General features: G+C 38.8%; 3 protein-coding genes across 5 annotated transcripts; 1 reads left to right on the top strand and 2 right to left on the bottom strand.

Moving 5' to 3' along the window:
• The first annotated feature begins 31 nt into the window (after positions 1-31).
• LOC26536336 lies at positions 32-21,248 on the top strand. Its single transcript, XM_015191855.3, has 3 exons — positions 32-495; positions 6,830-7,065; positions 17,976-21,248. Exons 2-3 carry the CDS (start codon positions 7,005-7,007, stop codon positions 18,119-18,121), a joined length of 207 nt encoding a protein of 68 aa, XP_015047341.1. The 5' UTR covers positions 32-495; positions 6,830-7,004; the 3' UTR covers positions 18,122-21,248.
• On the bottom strand, positions 8,003-11,141 carry LOC6535768 (protein I'm not dead yet 2). Its single transcript, XM_002096355.3, has 13 exons — positions 10,875-11,141; positions 10,684-10,816; positions 10,513-10,629; positions 10,291-10,439; positions 10,122-10,236; positions 9,865-9,920; positions 9,680-9,805; positions 9,282-9,617; positions 9,037-9,218; positions 8,731-8,924; positions 8,380-8,668; positions 8,153-8,317; positions 8,003-8,101 (listed from the first exon to the last, which is right to left on the bottom strand). The coding sequence occupies exons 1-11, from the start codon at positions 10,880-10,882 to the stop codon at positions 8,414-8,416; spliced, it is 1,671 nt and encodes a 556-aa protein (XP_002096391.3). The 5' UTR covers positions 10,883-11,141; the 3' UTR covers positions 8,003-8,101; positions 8,153-8,317; positions 8,380-8,413.
• LOC6535767 (protein I'm not dead yet 2) lies at positions 11,114-14,697 on the bottom strand. 3 transcript variants are annotated; one of them, XM_002096354.4, is made up of 13 exons: positions 14,588-14,693; positions 14,420-14,531; positions 14,247-14,363; positions 14,017-14,165; positions 13,308-13,422; positions 13,174-13,229; positions 12,996-13,121; positions 12,603-12,938; positions 12,405-12,499; positions 12,262-12,348; positions 11,561-11,754; positions 11,368-11,505; positions 11,114-11,317 (listed from the first exon to the last, which is right to left on the bottom strand). In XM_002096354.4, the coding sequence occupies exons 1-13, from the start codon at positions 14,608-14,610 to the stop codon at positions 11,177-11,179; spliced, it is 1,689 nt and encodes a 562-aa protein (XP_002096390.3). In that variant the 5' UTR covers positions 14,611-14,693; the 3' UTR covers positions 11,114-11,176. The 3 variants fall into 3 exon arrangements, with proteins under 3 accessions (XP_002096390.3, XP_015047343.2, XP_015047344.1); XM_015191857.2 differs by lacking the exons at positions 11,114-11,317; positions 11,368-11,505 and having other exon boundaries at positions 11,665-11,754; positions 12,209-12,348; positions 14,588-14,697; XM_015191858.2 differs by lacking the exons at positions 11,114-11,317; positions 11,368-11,505; positions 11,561-11,754; positions 12,262-12,348 and having other exon boundaries at positions 12,409-12,499; positions 12,583-12,938; positions 14,588-14,697.
• Positions 21,249-21,546: the final 298 nt, after the last annotated feature.

The raw sequence follows: 21,546 nt of genomic DNA, 5'->3' as shown, positions 1-21,546 counted from the left end.
ACTTTTCCTTCAAACCAGACTTGGGGTTAGGGAAAAGCTCGCAACGTAGTAAAAGCTCTCAGGCTGTGGGTCCACGGCATGCTGGGAACTTTCCGCATCCTGGCATTCTGCGGAGGATTCATTCATCAGTAGTATAAACGCCGTCTGATGGAATAGATGCGCTAGTGACACACAGGGATCCGAACCGAACGGAGGCTCCAAAAGGCGACATTCTCGGCTTGTTTGGCGCCATATTTACTAAGACCAATCGGAGTCGGCAGCTCTGTATTTACGTGACTGCGTGTGTGCGCGAGATAGTCCTGTTTTTTGGCCCCCGTTTGTTTGTGTAACTTCGCGCGCTTTTGTGTCTTATATACCAACGGGTCGGAAAATCGGGTACCAAAAAAAAGGGATTTGAAAAGGCGTGAGATTTGCGGCCAGCTGCTAGACGACTGCCAGCGGACTGAAATCTTAATTAGCTATTTAATGGCAGTTGGCACACAACAAAGCCCGAGGGTAAGCCCTTGGCCATATGGCCAATGTAAATCAATTTCAAACCGAGCTCAGATCTTGGCAGTCTGTCAGCGAGTCAGCCAGTCAGGTGTGGTAGTGGAACTGCCTTCTCTGATTTTTATGAGCAACTGCACGACATGTTTTATGGCCACCGTTTTACTGCACGCTAGCATTTTTACGCTTCCATCAGCACTCCATTTTTCACAGTTCAGAGTCAAGTTCACACTCGGTATCCCTTCACCATCCATCAAGTTTGTCGATTCCTGCGCGGGTGGTGGGCTTCAAACTTATTTAAAGTATTTAGGGCTTGTATGTACTGGCCATTATTTGCATATTATGATTTAGCTATTAAATTTTATCGTTTTAATATTGGGCCGTCTTAGACTTAGAATTGGTTATTCCACTCATTATAAATTTTCCATTATTACTTTTAAGGCAATCGTACTTTTGGGGTAGAATTAGATAAAAGAAAAACAGTCTTGGTTTCTTATCACCAGAGCTTCACTTAAATTTCGAACAATTCGTTTAAGGTTGGGATTGTCGGGCTTCAGTGACAAAAAGCCATGAACTTGATCTTTCAAAAGAGGTTGCAAAATGCTTTCGCAGCTGCGACGAAATCGTTTCTTTCTTGACTGCCAAGCAAACAGAGATTACGAAGAATTTTCCACTTTATTTTGGTTTGACAAACGTTGAACTGTTCAAATTTATGCAAAGAAAACCTGGTTTTTAGGTTCTGGACAAAGAGTTAAGATAGCAACCTATTATATAAATTAATTAGTCATAAAACTAAATTAAAGCCAAAACACGTCAATTTCAAGTTGTATATCAAGATAGAAGAATGATTCGCGTGAGCCCCATTTAAAATTAGCATTAAGAAACCATATTTCACATTTTATATGACTACTAAAGTATAAACTGTGAAAAGTTTATCACCAAATTGTTTTAAATTATGGCAAGTATTTCGCTAGACGTTTTGATTATTTATAAATTATTCAACCCATTTTGACACGTTTTTTAATTGACTTTTGGAAAAAAAAACTTGAACCCAACAAAATTCGTTCCATACGGGAAAAGCATACGTGAACAGCCTTGAATTTTCAATTAGTACTGCCGAAACTATTTTTATTTTTTGACGCTCTTCTTTCTCTCCATTTTTTTTCCCAATAAGTTTATTACGAATAGATTAATTTTCTTGCCGAATTTAAACTTATATTTTGTTAGTATCTATTAAGCTTGCACAAGCGGTGATAAATCCGCTTCATTTTGCTGGCCCTCTACTTAAAAAGTTGAATTCGAAAGGAAATTTTAGATTTCGTTGGCCCGTTAAAATATAAACTTTGGAAAATTTCGGTATCGTGCTACCTTCAAACAGCATTTAACTATTAAACGCTCTCAACTTAAGGGGGGGTGGTAGGGTTTTAAAGGGAGAAAAAAACAGGTTTTTACAGATTTTTTTTTGGGCGTACGGTAAAAGTAAATTTATTTCTGATTATTGTACATTAAAGAGTAGTATTTGAACTATATTCTGTGAAATATTGGTTGAAAAATATTGAAAATTGACCGAATGGCAGCAATTCTTCGCAGGCGCCTCAGAAAAAATACATTTTGCGGTGCACGTCATACCTCAGCACTGGATAATCTGATATGAAATACCCAAAGTTTTTCCATCAATTTTTATGTCCTCTAGGTATCCCTGTCGAGTTTTTCCATTTATTATAATTTTTGAACTTTTTACAAAACTTGAAAGTGAAAATACCGATTTTTGGCCAAAGTTCATGACTATTGTTGTTAATAATTAAAAAAATTAAAATCAAAAACGAAAAAATCTCGACTGGGTTACCTCATAAATTATGTAAGGAAATACTGTAAAAAATTTGAGAACGATCGGTTGAATAGATTTTGAGATACAGAGTGCACCGACTCAAAAAACATCGATTTGAGAAAAACGTGAATAAAGTTTTTGTTACTTAAGGAAAAGCCGCAGCAAAAGCCGGCTAACACATTATAAGCGTCGATTTCCATTAAATATCGTGAAGGAAAACACGTAGATATGGGGAGTTTTTCGGATTAAAGTTGAGGCCCACACATGTGTAGTAATTAAACAACTTGGTCGATAAGTTTTCCCCGGCCTAATTACTGGTAAACCACTTCAACAACCATATTAAATCCTCAAAGGATTTGTGTATTGAGGTGGCCAAATACGATGGGTAAATACAAGTGTTGTATATCTGTGCAGTTCAAGGGGAAAACAGATTTGTTTGGCAAGACGTTATAAAGGAAAATTTCAATAAACTGAACGTAAAATCAATAAAAGCCAATATAAGAAAAGCGAGAGGAAGAGTGTTGTCATTTGTTTGCGAGACTCTTGGTTCGAATGAATAAGATTTATCTATTAAAGGCAAAATATTCGCTTATTTGCTCAAGTTGGTCATTTGTTGAAAAATGTATTTTATCCTTAAGACTCTACTAAATTTGAGTACAAATGCTGATTATATAAAACAAATTGACTCAATGTCTTATGAAACATATTTACCACAACTGCATATTATACCAACGCCAACTTGAAATTATTTATAGCCTTTTTCAAATAAAATGTCTTCGGTACAATATAAATAAGAGTCGCTCTAAAATAAAGCATCCATTAGCACATCAATTAACTTTATGTACATATTGAACCTGAAAAACCACTCACACAGCACGTGCGTTCTGGTGTGGACTTTGTGCTAACGTTTATCACGCATACGCAGTGTTGTCACATATTATTAAATTCCGTTCTTGATTTGACGCACAGTCAAATGTTACTGTCACACTCTAATAAGCGGATTAGATTTACAAGCAATAATGTATGGCTTTTATGATTAATTAATGTGGGCATTATGTTCCACATATTAGCTTTATACAGATCTATGAGAAGGTAATAGACAAGTTTTGGAATTTATTATCAATCATTATAGTTTTGAGATATAGTTTTAATATCAGCATTATATAGCTCTTTAAAATTCTCAATTCATTTTAGTTGCTATTTTATTAACCGTTCACACCATCAAATCTTATTGCACAAGAATTATTTAACAAATTTGATTCCTGGTTTTTTTCATATCTTTTTATTTTCATAACAACCATAACGTTTAAAAGTCCATCCCAGAACCCACACACTTTGCGCAAATGTGTATGCAGTACTTCATATGATTAGAGAAAATGGAGAGATCGAATCGGTTTTACATTGAGACATGTCGTGGGTGTGGGTATGGGTGTTTCTGACCTGACAGACAATTAGGCCAATCATGAGGAATCACTTGCGATGACAAACGCCCGGGCCACGTGCATACGAACAAATTGATGTATTGTTTTTGGGACGCCGAGTGGACCATCAGAAGCCATCATAGGACTCTCGGCAAAGAGGTGGGTGAGAAGTAGACTCCATGGTTTGTCGGGACTTCGGTGCAGGGCACGCAAATTCAACAGAAAGCGTACGCCATCCAAATAATTTAGACCATGGCACTCGTGCGCACACGCCATGCCCAGGAAACAGGATGAGGGTTACTCCTCGCACACACACTCAGCCTATCCATCGAAAACCGTCACCACACACACGGAAACGCCACCATAAAGCAACACAGATACGCCAGCGAGGATACTCACACACACACACACACACACACACAACCAGACAGAACCTGAATGAATGCAGAGAAACCGAAGCGACAATTTTAGTGCTATTTTCGGTCATCACTTGGCTTTAGAGCGGGTCAGAGCCCAGGAGCGGAACCTATTGGGACCCGACATGGAAGCCATCACTCCGGACAGCCTCCTAGTTCCCATCTCCGTTCTCCCGTACCCCATTCCCCACCCTGCGCCACCATTCGTACTCCTATTATTTCTTATGCGCTAGTGTGTATCTGCTGTCCAACATATGTTCTCACTTAGACTGCGGTCTTCTTCCCTTGGATTGGATTCCAACAGCTGCAAGTACACTTGACGAAAAGGAGACTTTGAACGGTGGGAAACAAAAAAGCAAAATTGTGGTCACTGCGAAAAGTAATTATGATTTGTTGTTAGAGCTAGACCTGAAAAGAAACTGTTTTTATACACACCCGATAATTCATTTAATATAAGTTATGATTATTATTTATTTATGCTTAAGTTACTATTTTAAATAGCTTCAGTCTTTTTAGGTTTTGTTGACATCATGTTATTTAACTCGCATATTAATTCACATTATTAATTCACATTATTAATTCACATTATTAATTCATATTATTAATTCACAAAGATTATCTGGTTAATCTTGGCTTTTAAGCGTTTTATTTTTTTCGAGTGCGGAACAACATGGCATTAGAAAATACAAAGCACACAAACAGCAGAGTGGAAAAACATCTATTATTATTTGCTTGCCACCTTTTGGAAACCAGGACCAGCATCCCCGCCTTTAGAAGACGCAAGAGGAATGGCTTTTTGAAGGTGTAATTGAGTTTTCACGCAGTACGTGCAGGAAATTCTTAAAACTGATCCAGTGAAAACTTTCCGTAATAATCAAATTTGTTGCTCCAAAAAAATAACCAAAAGGAAGCGTCGTTTAATTTGAATAACTTTGCCGAAACAACATATTCTTGAGCGTAGGAGCCGATTAATTGCATTACGGCAGGGAAATTGGCCAACAGGAAAGTTTGCCAGCCCTAAGTTCGTCTCGATTGGCATGAATCTAATAGCTCCAGACATAAATAGATGACTCCTAAGTGAGTGATGAGATCTGGTACACAGATTAGCTGCCCCTGGAGTTTGGACTGCGTTCAAACTTTCTAAGCTATTTAGCCAGATGGCGGAACTTGCCCTGATTGATGATGTAGTATGGTATAAGTTGGTAGTTGAAATCGAACAGTTTCAGATGGGGTTGCACCATTTTAACTAACATATCAAGGAGTCAATATAAAACCACATTTTTCTTTGTTCGGATAATTAGAATTCAAATCTAAATTGACTAAGCTCTATTATTTAGTTTGTGTTAAGTACTTCTTATTTCCTGCTGTTCATTTTTGATGGCCCTTTGTTTCGGTAAATATCCAAAATAATTTGTTTTGCCATAACAGGCTTTTAAATTATCCGATAACATAGTTCTGACACTTGATTCCGATAGCTTTTGTTGAAGTTTATAATTAAGTTATATCCACACTTTGCATACCAGAGACAAAGAAAATCCAATTTGCACTAAGCCCCGATTTTAACTCGAAATTTATCGTTAGCAAATTGCAATGGCAAATCGCAGAGCTCATTTGGCCCGCCCCGTTGCTCTGCGGTTCTTGGTTCCCATCAAAACCCCCAAGGCATAGTAAGGCAAGTAAATGGAGCGGATTAACTAGAGGAATGCATCAGGCATGAACCGCACAGCCCCCACCTGCAACCCCCGTGATCACTTGGCATGCAATTTCCAAATTGCTTTCTCTAAGCTGGGGAAACAATTTATGTGTGTAAATTGGCCCCGCCCATTGGCACACAATCCCACATACTCAAGCTCATTCACCTTTGGCAGCCAAAGCTTCTTACACTAATTACACAAATTGAACACAATTTATTGTTGCCATGGGAGCACAAAACTCTATGGTTACTCCTGCTGTTGCCGTTGGCGACACGCTTCAAGTGGCAGCAATTTGGTTAATATTAAATAAGTACTTGCATATTAATTATATGCATAATTACACGACCAGACGAGGCGCGCACTCCTGTTAGGGTGTTTGCTGTAATTAAAACGTGCTGACACTGCGTATATGTAACGTGACTGGCGGCTAAGCTGCCGTGTTCTCGAAAGCGAATTATATTGAAGGCGAACAGAGCTAGACCGATTTTTTGCATGTTTGGATGGGCCTATATTTTGACTGAATTAAAATTATGTTTTGTTCAGTGGAGTACAAGCTAAATATCACGTATACGTAACGCTGTCAATGCTTACGTTTGATAGAACCTAAAAGTGGGGTTAAAAATGTATTCTTAAAACACCATTTAACTAAATTCTTTCTTCAATTTTACACAATTTCTTTCTGAAGTCACATAAACAAATTTATTTTAAGCTAGTTTAAAGCATAACATCTTTTCGAGAAGCAGGAGAATATAATTTTGTAGCTCTGAAGACATTACTGAACGCTCTTTTGGCAATTGCAGAACACTGTGACTTACTTTCATATCATGTTTGAGTGCCGTAGGCAAATGTTAGGTCCTTGTGTGTGTGATTTCCGATATCTGTTTTATACACAAGTTCATTGTGCTTCTGACAGAGTCATTAACAATTTGCCGGTTATGATTTACCCAAATTTTATTTGCATTCCATTCCGCCTCTCGCCACCAGCAGCAGAATTTGCAGCAGGAACTGTAGCCCATCCAAAGCCAAAGCCGATCAGCTTGAGTGTTTTATGGTCCCGAAGTGGCAGCTACAGCCCTAACATACAACTAACAAGCACAACATCGGCTTAGGGCAACAGGAAGTATTAGCACGAGCCAAGGAAACAAAGCAATCTATAACGATGGCCGGCGGGGGTAGGACAGCCGGCAAATACGGATATTCGGACAACAATTATTACAGTGGTGAGTAGATAAGGATAATGTGCCGGTCATATTTGAGAATGACATCCCTATAGATACTTGGGCTTCCATTACTCCGCATCTCATGAAATGTTTTTATTATCACCACAGATGATTTATTTTAATTTGCCATTTTATATATCGCAACAAATATTATTAATATTATTATTTGCTGTTTTTCAATAATTCATGAAATCCATTCAGCTTACTGCCTGTCTGCCATACAACGGCAAAACCGAATTATGTTTAATGAAATATTATTGGTATATGAATAAATTACGAGTCTTGTTGTTATTTCACCCCCTAACCACTGTACTTTCGCCCCGGGCACTTTGGGGGTGGTGAATGGGCGATTCGTTCTCCGCACTGTCGCCCATTTGGCGGGCTTATGTCGGCCCCCGATGGCGTCGTCCTGGCGTCCTGTCGTCCTGGAGTCCTGCTGATGAAGTCCTGCCGCATGCCTCACCGTAATCAGTGTTGAAAAGCGTGTTTTTATTCGAGTCTTGATTACGTATGTATATTCTGCTTGTCAGTGTTTTATTACATTTATTTCGGTGCGTCTTTTACTCACATGAGCATTCGCACAGGCGTTTTTCTCGGAAGTGTACACTTTTTATTTGTTCGTGTGTCGGCAGGACATTTGTGCGCTACAGATAGCTGAGCTGTTCGGGTGCTCAGCATATCATTCACGCATGAAAGCAATATAACTCAGTTGGGGGGTAAGGACGTTTCGCTTGATTATATGCCACCAAACAATACCTGCGACGGTGAATGAGTTTAGGTGAGGAACTTGTGTTTGCATACAATTTTTGTTTTTCCTTGTCCCAAATTGTCTGCTAAGTGAGTTTGAATGCCCACCCGTAGGCTACAATTTCGCCCTTCTCAAAATTCTATGCCACGTTTAGACATTAGGAAGGTTTCTGTACTTTTAAACAAGTTATTTTTAGTTGTATTGCCGCAAATTGTGGGCTTTTTATTTATTAGCCATCAAACAAAATACTGAATAAGCTTGGACTGAGAAATGTGCAGACACCTAAAACTGAAACGCAAAAATTATTAAAGGTCAGTTTATAACGAACATGGTACCCACATTTAGCAAAACACGGCATACAACTCAACAAAATTGCTGCCAAAAAAAAAAATCCCGTTCTTTTGAATTTAAAGGCCTTTTGATTTGACAGAAATATTATTGGGGATACCAGAAATTTTGTACACCTATCATCTTTTTAAGGTATGTCTGTAGATATGGATTAATCTGAAAAAAAAATTATTAACAAGGTTTTTCTAAATTGGTCGTGGTGTTGGATCTTAACTCACTTTGCTATTACTATTGTTCACTATATAAATGGACCTAAACAGCCCACTTGGGGAATTCCGTCGTCCCCGGATAGATCAGCATGGTCCACACGGTTCCGGTGAACAGCAGACATAGAAAGGAAAAAAATGTGGGCAGAACCCCGGCGATGGCCATGTACTTTGTCTTCAAGCCCGTAAAGCCCGATATAATTGCATTAGGTGGGGTGCTTACGGGCAGATGAAAGGCTAGGCTGCAGGCCAGAGCAGCAGGAAAAGTCAATTTCATGGGATGCACTTTGATGGCCAGGGCCTAAAGGATAAATGTATTCTTATGTGGAAAATATTTGAGGGGTGCGGCCGGGATCAACATACCATTTCCGAGAAGATCGGGATCAGAATGTTGCAGATGGCCACGTTGGAAGCGAATGCAGTGCAGAATAGGGAGATTATAATACACATAGAAATAACGAGAACGGAATGCATTTTACCAGCAAATGCTAAGGACTCGCCCAGCATCTTGGCCATTCCGCTTACCCTGCTGCCTTCAGCCAAAGCAAATCCTCCTCCTGACAAGGAAATTAAATAGATTGGCACCAAATATGATAAATTCAATGCGAGATTATGTTGTAGATACATTGCGAAAACTATTTCAATAACAAGAGAGAGAGAGGTATTTACCCAACAGAAAGGCCAGGCCAAAAGGAGTATACTTCTGGCAGTAGACCCACGACAGACAGGCATCCAACGCTTGTGCTGGGAAAGGAGCCTTTCCGCAGCAGTACTTGAAGAAGGTATACTGTGTGGGCAGGGCGAAGAGCAGAACTGTCGCGAAAAATACTGGCGGGCCACTGCCTATGGCTCTAGAATGGAATCATTTATACTAAACGTGCTTACAGCTACAGAGATCTTTGGGAAAAACGAACTTGGCATTAAGAAAATCAGCCCATCCGGGAAAGAAACCCGGCTTACGGGTAAACAGTAGGATAATCATCAGCACGAAGAGCAGACCCACTTGAATCTCATGGCAACTCATCGGTCCCAACTCCACCTTGCGCTGCTTGATCACGTCCTTGACAACGTCTTGGCTCTCGGTGCCCTTCTTCACCTCCTGACCAATTTTGCTATTAGGCCGGAAGAGCCCCATGTGGGTGACTTGCAGCGAGAAGTAGGTGAGAAAGATGAGCACGATCACTACAAACGGAATGGAGTAGGCCATGAAGATGGGGAAGTCAATCTTCTCCTCGGAGTTGGGAAACCGTCTATGGGTTTTATCAGCTACATACTATCAAAATGACCGGCAAACTCAACCTATCGTCCTTACGTATCGTATAAGCCCTTATAAGTCAGATTCGTGCCAGTTCCAATCAAGGTGCCACAACCACCGATGGACGAAGAATATGCGATGCCAAAATAGAAAGCCATCGAGATGGTCGACGGATGCGGGGGGCTGCAAGAAAATTGCCGTTTGTAATACAGATTCCCTAATTGCAGGAAATTTTCACATACTCGCCTTCCTCCACCGGCTCCTCTTCCTGCGACTTGTAAATGGCAAAAATTTTTTGCTAAAAGTAAGAGTTTACATGAATTCTTTACAGAAACTATTAGTTTATTAGGCGATGTGGATTGTAAGCGTATGACCGATAATAGTACCAATTTTACGGGCTATCCGGCCTGAAGGACCGATATTGATTTTCAAAAAATATCCGACAAGGATCCTTGCATTATTGGAAAAGTGTTACCTCGGTTAATAGGAATCTACTCACAGCTTCCATTTCATTGAGTACTGCTTTGACTATGGGACACATCATAGCAGTGGCAGCTGAGTTTGAAATCCAAAGCGATATGAAGCAAGTCACCATGACCAATCCGAAGTGCAAGCTGGTCAAAGGGATATCTCCTTAGTTTTTAAATAGGTTTCAAAAAAGTCCTTACCGTCTCGGACTGCAACCCACTAGTAGAATAGTGTTGAGTGCGATGCGCTGATGGAGATTGCTGTATTCTATGGCCAGAGCAATAAGCAGTCCTCCCACGAACATAACCACGGTGTCACTGAAATAAAAGCCACACACCTTTTCCGAAGTCTTTGTAAAGTAGGGCAAAAGTATTGCAAATTAAGCATTAAATCTTAAATATTTTTCAACCTTAATAACTTACCAAAATACCGGACAGTGGCAGAAAGAAAACTGGAAACAGAGCTGTCAAATATAATGGAATGGCTTCCGTTATCCAGAAGAGCGCCATATTGGCCACCAGATACATGCACACATATGCCTGCGGGTAGGGATAACAAATTATCCACTCGGGGATGTGGCCTACTTAACTTGCCAAGTTATTCTCCAGGATCCCATAGATCAGTAACGGCAATGTGATGAGAGGAATTATGACGGTTGCCTTGCCCCTCCAATGGAAGCCGCAACATCTCTTTACGGCCTGGCCGCCTTCAAGTTTTCCGTCGGCACTGCAAGACGAGGTCTAAAGTCGTTAGGTCCTTTAAAATTGATTTATCAAATACTCACTCTCCCATTTTGTTTCTCTTCTAGTACGATTGTAAAGAATTTCTCGCTTTAAAAACCAAACAGATATATCATGGCCGACTCTATGCCAAGAATAAAGTTCGAACAAATCAATGAAATCGATGGCACGAATGTAGCCGAGGGATTGCCTTGGTTATCAGATACTCATTACAGATATAACATACATGACATTCTTGCGTACTTCTTAAGGTCGAATACGTAATTTTTATAGAATACCTAAATAATAAAAAGGTATGACCTTTAACTGAAGAGGTATGTACGGGGTATATTTATATATTCCATCATTAAATTTTTGTACGATTCTTAATTTCCTTTGCCCAATCTGGAAAGCTACTCGCTTCTGGAAAAATTAGCATTCCCCATGTATTCGTGTTCAGCATTGACACGAAAAGCCCGATAAAGGTGGGCAAAATACCGCAGCACGCCTAGAAAATAAATTTTTTAAACTGGAAGTTTGTATTATCTTAAAGCTTACAAAGTATTTTGTCTTAATATGTGCATATTGGGTAACAATAGCATTTGGGGGCGTGCTCACGGGTAAAAAGTAGACCATGCTAATTGCCAAACAAGCTGGTAGAGTTAAAATTAAAGGATGCATTTCCAGGGCAAGGGCCTTCATGTAAAAAAGAAACAAATAAGTAATAAATAAAAAGTAAAAGGCATCTTACCATTTCGCATAGAACTGGTAGGACAATGTTCGCCACAACAACATTGGCGTTGAAAGACGAGAAAAAATTGGACATTACAAGCGTAATCAACTGCAACACCATACTCGGCAATCCGTTGAGGACTTGCATGGCCTTGGCGATCATTATGTTAAGTCCACTTTGTCGGCTGGCCTCGGCCAAGGCAAAGCCACCACCTGCAATTAAAACAAGATTCCTATAGTCTAGTACTATCAGACTATCAGATACCCGTGCTACGTGGAAGATAGATGGAGAGAGGAATGCTTCACTTGTAATTGCTTGCCACTGACCACTTTTGGCATGTATATGAATGTTGATAGGAAAAACATATAGTGCAAGTGTGAAAGAAAAATTTCAATCAATATTTTTGAATAGCAATAGAAATTGGCAAACAATATCAAAACATTTTACAAAGAATGTGCGTTAGATTGTTAGGTTGGAGAGGCAACTTTAACCTTTAGAATCAGCTTGCTAAATCTTGATCTTTAATAGTTCCCGATCTGACAACGTTCAAACGGACAGGCGGACGGACAACGTCAGATCAAGAATATACATATTCTGGAGGGTCGAACACGCTCCCTTCTACCTCTTACTTCATGTTCAACGAATCTAGTATACGCTGTTACTTACTCATATACTCGGTACATATTTCGAATATGTGGGCCTGAACCAAAGAAACCTACCCAGAAGAAATGCTAGGCCCCAGGGAATGTTACGTAAAACATATTCCCAAGATAATAACGCATCTATCGCCTGGGCGGTAAACGGAGCTGTAATTCGAGATGCAATGTGAGACTGTCTTCACCTATGTTATAAAGAAACCTACCTTTACCGCAGCAGTACTTAAAGAACGTATATTGGGTGGGCAAAGCAAAAATCAGTAGAACAATCATGAATATTCCAGCTGAACTACCGACTACCCTGAAATGGAAGAGCATTAAAATTATGAATATCATAATGTATATCATCATTTATCATTTAGGGGTCACATCATTGAGACCTACATATATGAATGGGTACACACTTTCTATCAATCAAATCACTCCAGCCCGGAAAGAAGCCCGGTTTGCGGGTAATTAAAAGCACTATCATAGAACCAAAGGCGATGGCCATTTGAATTTCATGACAGTTCATTGGGCCCAAATCAATATGGCGCTGGCGCAAAACATCCTCCATTAGTTTCCTGTTTTTGTTGGCCTCAGAAATAATTAGTCCGGTCCTACTTTTTGGTCGAAACAGGCCCATGTGTGTTATGAGAAAACAAATGATAACCAGCGTAATGTTTAAAATCACCATCACGGGGATCGAGTAGAACATGAAGTTGGCAAATGTAATCTCCACCGTGGAAGTGGGAAACCGGCTGTCGAAACACATTATCTTAATTTGGTATTCAGCATTTCAAAACCAATTTTATTACTCCGAGTATATGCCTTTAAAGACCAGATTCGTTCCTGTACCAATCAGAGTTCCCAGTCCCCCAATGGTGTTGGCGTAGGCTATGCCAGCGTAGAAGGCTATCGTAATCTTGGACGGATGTGGTGGTCTGCGCAAGATTAAAATTAAAGATTTAAGATCTAAAACTGTATTATACTTACTCTCCCTCCTCTACTGGTTCTTCTTCTTGCGTCATATAAACGGGAAATATGTTGTTCTTCGAATTGTAGTAGAAAGTAATAAAATCAAAATATTTATATTAGGTTCGAATTACTCGAATTATTATTATACTCACGGCATTCAATTCTGTGATCAGCGCCTTAACAATGGGACACATCATAGCCGTTCCGGCAGAGTTGGATATCCACAATCCCATAAACGAACTAACAATCATAATGCCTACAAATAACCTAAAAGGATTATCGAATTAGGAAAAAATATAGCTATGATTGTAAACTAATTCAAATGCATGTTATAATTAATATTGTAAAAAGTGTGAACATTAACGATTAACAAGAAAAAACTTTTAACCGAGTTTATCCCCCATCAGACACCCTATTTTCTTTTAAATTACCAATGGAACTTACGTCTTTGGCATGCTCAAAAAATATATATGGCACAAATATACAAATTAACCATAGAATGGGAATGTGAACTTTCTAAACTAACTTTTTCAACTTAGTCGTCGCTATGGTCAGACAGAATCTATGTATACCCTTTAACTCTACTCATTCTCGTTAAATAAGTTATTAGAAATCCAAAAAGAGAGAGGGACACAGTCTACTAAATACTTTAAGAGAAAGATGCCAATACGCAAGCAGTAATGCGAGCATGTTGCCTTATTGCACAATCTCTAAAGTGCAAGACTGATATTACTGATATTGTTAAAGAATATATACATACATATATACGAGTATATTCAACTCACTCCCTACTACTGTACTTGTTCGACTTCAATTAAAACCTTAACATCTTAAAGCATGACTGATTGAAATAAGGCTTACCGCCTAGGACTTCCACCGATAATCCGAATAACTCTCAGGGCAATTCTCGTGTGTAGATTGCAGTACTCAATTCCCAAGGCCACAATAAGACCACCTATGAATACCACTATGGTTTCGGTGAAGTACTGTTGGCAAAGCTTATCGGCATTCTAAAAAGAAAGTTTATTTTATTTGAATCGGATTTTCACTTATTTCATTGAGTTCTATTCTTGGGACATTTTTTAACTCACCACAAGACCAAGTATCGGACAAAAGATAAGGGGCAACAATGCGGTGACATAAATCGGTAGGGCTTCAGTAATCCACATTAGGGCCATGGTGACAATAAGCCACAAGCACTTGTACTCCTAAAACATCACTTTAATCAAGTTTGTGATATCTAAAGAATAGAAATCGTACTTACGGCCATGTTGCTCAGGAGACCATGTAAAAGAATCGGCATTGTGAGTGTAGGTATGATTATTGTGATAATACCTCGCCAGTGGAACTTACAACAGCGTCCCAAGACGAATTTCCTAAGGAATTCGATATGTAAGTTGGGAGTTACCTCCTAAAACAAATGCGAACCCACCGTTGTGCTTCTTGATCTGCCATCTTGCCTAGTTGCAGTTCCCAGTTGTGTTAAAATGTATATATGAGTTTAGTACCTATGTGTAAATAATTAGATCTAAGGAGAACGGAGTGCTGGGTTATTCAGCAACATTTAAAAAATCTTTAGCTGGTGGTCGGGAACAACTAGTGCCGCTTTAGAGGGGACCATTTAATCTGTCATCTAATTGATAATTTCCCGACGCAATTCTTTGCTCTGGGAAGGTCAAATTCAACTTTTCGAAACCTGCACTGGACGAAATGATTTATTGAATGTTAGCATTCAAGCTAAAAACAAGAGAGAACGCTATAGTCGAGTTCCCCGACGATCTGATACCCGTTACTCCGCTAGTGGAAGTGCAAAGGAGAGTCTTCAACACTGACAGTTTTTGGCGGTTTGTGGACGTTAGAGTGGGCGTGGCAAAAAGTTTTTTGGCAAATCGATAGAAATTTACAAGACTAATACAAAAGTGAAAAAATATCAAAACATTTTTCAAAAGTGTGGGCGTGGCAGCTTTGGGCGGTTTGTCGGCGTTAGAGTGGGCGTGGCAGCCTGAATCGACAAACCTGCGCTGCTTCTATGTCTCTGGAGTCTGTACGCTTAATCTCAACTTTCCTGAGATCTCGACGTTCATACGGACGGGCAGACGGACATGGCCAGATCGACTCGGCTATTGATCCTGATCAAGAATATGTATACTTTATATGGTCGGAAACGTTTCCTTCTGCCTGTTACATACTTTTCAACGAATATTAAACAAGAAGTTATTTTGAGGAATGTTTGAAAAGTAATTTGCATTACAATTGTATTGGAGAAAAACACAATTGCTTTGGTTGGTTTATACGTTTTGCGATTTTTTCTCGGTATAGTACTAAATATTTTCTTACAGCGGTCGGAGTGTTAAAGGAGTGCTTCTACAATCTGGCCCAAATGAAATTCTTCAATGTTGGCCAAATCCTTGTGGCCACAAAACATTTCGGAAGATGTCAGACTCAGGACACACAGAACACACACTCCGATGCCTTTATGTTTTTTGTCCACTGTCTATTCACATAATCTGTCAAATGACTTTATTGGCTGTATTTTTGTGCGGAAAGAGAACAATAAATGAAATTTAATACATATCGGCTGGCAGGACATGTGTCCTTGGGTGAATCCCCTAATATAGTTAGGCTCATCTGCTCGTGAACCTTAATAATTTACGCTCAGTTTAGCCCAGTTTTTGCCCATGGGCTCTTCCAAATCCATTTCAGTTTTCAATTTGTGGCTGAAGAGTAGGCGCCTTGCATTCGTTTTGCATATTTCACGCTATCATAACTTTCATTTTGACAGCCTGAACTTTGTCAGACGTCCCGGAAAGGCATTTCTGTGAATTATTATTTGATATGGCAAACTTTTCTGTGCGCTTTTGATGTTTTAAGCAACCGCAAATTTGTTGTCTTGAAAAAGAACAAACCCCAAGAAGCGTGTACTTTGCCTTTGGACAGAAGACTTTGACCGCACTTGAAGACCATTGAAAAAAAATTGCAGTTTTTGTATCTGCAGCTTTAAAGCATTTTGCTTCAGCTCGTCAATATGATTGTACCAAATTCATGCTGCAAAACCCGTAAAATATTTGAAAAAATATTAACAATAAAATTGTGAAATATTTAGGTTGGTCAGCCGAAATCAAAACACCTCGCTTTTAAGATGAATAAATTATGTATCTTATCAAGTGTCTTATATTTAAATGTTGGTAAATATACATCACCCATAAATCTCATTTTATCCTCTGGAGTTTCGCACAATATTTTGTGCATCCATTTGTGTTTTATGGCCAGCATAGCAGCAGGTGAGCCATTTGGCCAGCAAAAAGCAATCCAAATGATTGCCTATTTATCTGAGTAAGGCTGAGTGACCGTGAACTGTGAGCCATGAAAAACACTCAACGCCTTGATGCCGACGACCAAGTACATTAACGCACAAACACTCGAATGTTAAGCCGTGTAACATACTATATTTTATATACATAATATACGGAATATGAGATTTATGTAGTACCATAGTTTTGGGCCACGGCTCTTGGGCCATTGGGCTTTGAGACCTCGTAACACGAGCCTTTTAATTAACAAATCTCTGGCGGCGTCGGCTTGACTGCCGACCACAAGACTAGAACAAGATTTGAAACGGTTTGATGTATGTCGACTGAGTGCTCGACATCGATTATGTGCTAAATTACCCATAAAACAAACATTTGGCCCAAATGGAGCCGAACAATGCGAGGCTATTTGCAAAAGTTGGGAGGGTGCAGATGGTTTTGGTTACGGCAAATTGAAATTCTACCAACCGCTTTTTAAATAAATGCTTTACATTTGCAAATGCCCCCCTCGTATATAAATTAAATCAAACCTCCAAAGCTAATGACATTGCAAATTATTTAGCCGCAATGTTAAAAAAAATAAATTAATAAATAAAAATTGTAAACCAACATAGCCATAGGCCCTGCAGTCAGTGCTATATTACTTAAGTTAGTTTAGTTTTGTAAACTGCACTATCTATTATAATAAATAAATAAATTTAGCCGCAATGCGATTTTTTAACAAATAATTCGAGAATTCAGATTTAATTTGTCGGGCTTGAAATTTATATGTTAGCAATTGCTGTATATATAAGGAATATTATTTATAATATTCGAATTTAAAAACTTTAATATTTTTAAACAATTTACTTCAAAACACTGATGACAAATATTTAGCAATGCATAAGTAAAGTGTTTTGAATAAACAGAAATGAATTCCTTATTCTTGCTAAACGTTATTTTAAATTTTTAACCTTGAATGAAATATATTGTAATGGGAACCATCTGCCATATATGTATAGAATAAAAGAAAAACCTTCACTTCTTGTTTTTTCAAACCTAGAAACCATTTCAACTTAATCGTAAATCATGCTTAAATCTTAATCCTTAAAATATTTTTTCTCTATCTTTCGCCAATAATTGCGTTAATAACACGGAATTGTAAAAAATCTGCACATCTGCTGATATAAAAATGCGAGTTGCAAATCCAATTCTCATATTATTTTTGTTTATTGCGAGTTTTTATAGCTGCTTTGTGTGTGCGTGGGTTGTCATTCAGATTGCTTGTGGCATATGGCCATCGTTTATTCTTTACAGCACTGCATTTGTCATGATCCCTTGTTCCCATTGTTTAAATAAGCATGGACTGAACCCTTAAAAACCAAACTGGGGATTGGTGAGTGACAGTGGGGAACTGGATCACCTGTCCCCCACCCCCAAAAAAATGCACCCACCTGACAAGAATAATTGCCTGTAATTTGTCAGCGAGGCCTCTAAATCGAGTTTTCTTTGCTTATCCTTGTCTTTTTGCAGGTCACTCGTACAAGAGCATCAACGATGAGATTATACTGGTCAGCATAATAATGGGTATCACCATACTGGTCCTCATCACCATCGCCCTGTGCTACATTGCGTATGAGAAGTGCCAGAAGAAGCGGGAGTACTATATCAACGCCTAGAGGGTGTCCCCACCGGAATTTAAGAGCCCACAATGGGACTTCCCCTCTTTTCGTCCTGTGTTTTTGTTATCCTCTGCAGTGGGAGGCGGTGCAAGGCCAAATGTCAACACGGTCTGCGACAATATTGACGTTGACGATTTAGTTGGCCAACAAAAATAACCCAGAGAAGCTGCATCCAACCGCATGCTTCCGTTTTCTTCTAGCCCCAACCCAACTTGCAACCCAAACATCGAGCAGACACGTACCCAAATCGGAAACCAGTGGCATTTTTGTGCTGCTTAAACGTTCCGGCATCTCCGTTGACTTTGCCACAGTTGCAGTTTCTCAAGTGCCGGGAAACATGGCTTCATTGTTCGGATTGTTTGTCCACTGTGCACAGTGGGTGCCACCACTAGCTACTTGGCACTTGACATTTGACCAGCCAATTAGGCGTTTGTATTTTCCCATTTTGTGTTTTCCCCGTTGCATTCCCGTTAGGAAAACATAGCCAACACAAGTGAAATGGTTTCTGCGCTGGCATAGCACTTTTTAAATTCGGCTGCTGCAAAAGAAGCAGACTTCTTAAGACTTTCATAAATATGGGTTTTTATGCCGCACCCAGGCATTTCAATTTAAAATGCAATTCACTCGAATTCCACCATGCAGCAACCTCTTGTTTGTCAAACCGAGCAGGAATAATAAAAAAGTCCCAACCGAAACCTCACACCACGGAATAATGGCAGCGCAAGATATATAAGCGATACTTTTGCACTGCGCTACGTAGATATGGTTGCTCCAAACTGAATTCTGGAAACATTGTGCATATGTGCACTGAGAAACAAAGTAAGTTCATTGAAAACCGCAGAAAAACGACAAATTACACGGGACGTAGATTTAAATTTACAAAAGCTTTAATTAACATGCATCACCAATAAAGTTTGATCAATTTCCAAGTATGAATGTAATATTAAAATGAAATACAAATTCAAAAATACTAGGACAGACAATGGCTAAAAATAAAAAAACCAATATGAGTTTTGATTTTTATATGAATTATTATTAATAATAAATTTAAACCAGTTTTATCCCAGTAAATTATGATTTCATAGTTTTGTTTTTTAAGTGATTTCAAGATTTATATTATTCGCATAAATTTTAATAGCTCCAACTTCTGGCAGACTGTTTTCGGTGTGCTCGTACACACATTCAAATTTCGAGTATTGACAGCGCGGGAGCATTTAACCATCCAATGGAGAGGGAAAAGACGCCACCAGCTAGTGAGTGACTTTTCTTATATCCTTTTTTTGGTTGCCTTTTTCCTTGATGCTCTGTGGAATCCGCTTTTTTTGGATTGGGGTTCAAGACCGTGGCTCGAGGCTGTAATAATAAAAACAGTAGCGGAAACTGGGTGCAGTGCACACGAACAAAGCGTTAAGGAACAATAAGGGAAATCGCCTAACGATTCCGTGGTAGCAAAGCGATTCCGAGGGAAATGAGAGAAAGATAAAAAGGCCAGAAAGAGTTGTCATTGAACTAGAGCAAAATGGACCACATTTAAAGGTCCTTTTCGGCAAACAGAACTGTGGGCATAAATTAAAGCTCATGTCAGGCGGAAGGTTCCACAAAAAAAAGCATCTCACATCCTGAAATCGAAAAAACCAACACACATCCGCCTTTTGGCCATGTGTCGGGAACTCATGGTTAATCAGCTTAGACAACCTCCGTCATCGGTTGGGAGGCATTTTGTTGTATCTCCCGCATTTTAGGCACATCAAGAGGCCTAAGAGCAAACAAATAACCCGAGTTTGATGGGCAAGGGGCTTTATCCTCTGGAAATGCTTTTAAAAATTAAACAACTGATAAATGACAAAGTTCGTTGGACCAGAAATTATCGTTTGACAAATTGGCAGGCCCTGATGAGAGCTCATCTATTGCCTGGCAACCACGTGGTGAGCGAGTCCTTTTTAGATCCTGCGGATGGAGGGCACTTACTGCAGAGCCAGACGAATTACTTGTGACCAAATGGGTCTATTGACTTGGAAAATTAACTCTGAGAAGATTTTATGTTGAAGGATATACGATGAAGTACTTAAAGTAAGATCGCGAATATGTTCTTTGTTTCTGTGTCATATATGACTTCTTTTATAGCTTTATTTTATTTTCCAGGATTTTCCTTGTTCAGTTATGCTGCTATTCAAGTTTCTTTAAACTATTTTATTCTTACACCTCATAAGACAAAACTTTGACCACGAACACAAAAGTTAACTTGACACTCAACCACCAAAATGTAGCTTAAAAGTGCATCAGCCCTATTAGACAAGGATTCAAAGCAAGAGAATATAAGAAGAGGACTTTACTAATTATCCGTTAGGCAGGAAGAATGCCAGCATAAAAATCCAAACACGCTCCGAGAACAACAATAAATTTTACGACGACCATAAAAAAAATTATTGGAGCAAAAATTTTAGCACTTGTCGTGTGTCTGAGTCAGGAAGGAGTTTCAGAGTTTAGTTTCGGAGGAGGATTCGCAAGAATTCGCCCTTCAAAATGCATCCTTATCCTTTTAGGGAAACTCACTTTCCCTGCGTGCGAAATAAATGACTCGTTCCTATTTAAGCGGACCGAACCCAGATATATAACCACCCCACAAAGAGACCTCCCATGGCACACGTAGCGAACTTTACGTCCAGTTTTATAGTTTTTTTATGTAGCGCTGTCCCACTAATTGCCACATGACTTGGCAAAAGATGAAAGGACGCTGCGGGACGAAACGAAATTAATGAAATTACTTTAGTGTCGCTGGAAAGAAGGGACGTATTGCGTATTGTATATGCATTTATCCAATTGCACTTCGACCGTAGCATATAGATATCTATGTAACCAAGATAGATGTGACCACTTATACCTAGTAAACTATTGAATTTGTGGCTAATTCGAGGCAGTGCATCCTTTTTGTCATGAAAAGGGGGACCAAACGTACAATGAAACAAAGAATTCAATACGAAAAAATGTGTACTTTATTTTAACTAATTGAATCTAACTAAGTGAGATCTATAAATGTTGATAGTAGTGCGAAATTGTTAAAACTATATTCGAAATACTTTATGTACATCAATACAATAAAGAAATGTTTATGCATGTTACTAAATTTACGCTGGTATTTTATTTAAAAGTCTTTGTAGGTTTAAATATTAGTAAGTATTAAACTATTTTAAAATAAACTTATGTTATATATGCTTGTTCGCTTGGATCCTTTATGGAACTCGTAAACACGAATATTATACAATTGATTTTATCAGAGCTCATTTTAATTTAAAAATAAATAGTAAGTAATGATTAAAAAAATAATTTGGTTTTTTGTATACTTACTTTCATTCATAACTAAATCAAAATTTAAGTTTTGACGAAACATTATTAAGATAAATTATTTAGATATAAATACATAT

The sequence above is a fragment of the Drosophila yakuba genome, chromosome 3R, assembly GCF_016746365.2.
Source record: "Drosophila yakuba strain Tai18E2 chromosome 3R, Prin_Dyak_Tai18E2_2.1, whole genome shotgun sequence".
NCBI classification, from domain to species: Eukaryota; Metazoa; Arthropoda; class Insecta; order Diptera; family Drosophilidae; genus Drosophila; species Drosophila yakuba.
This window is presented reverse-complemented; position numbering and strand designations above follow the sequence as displayed.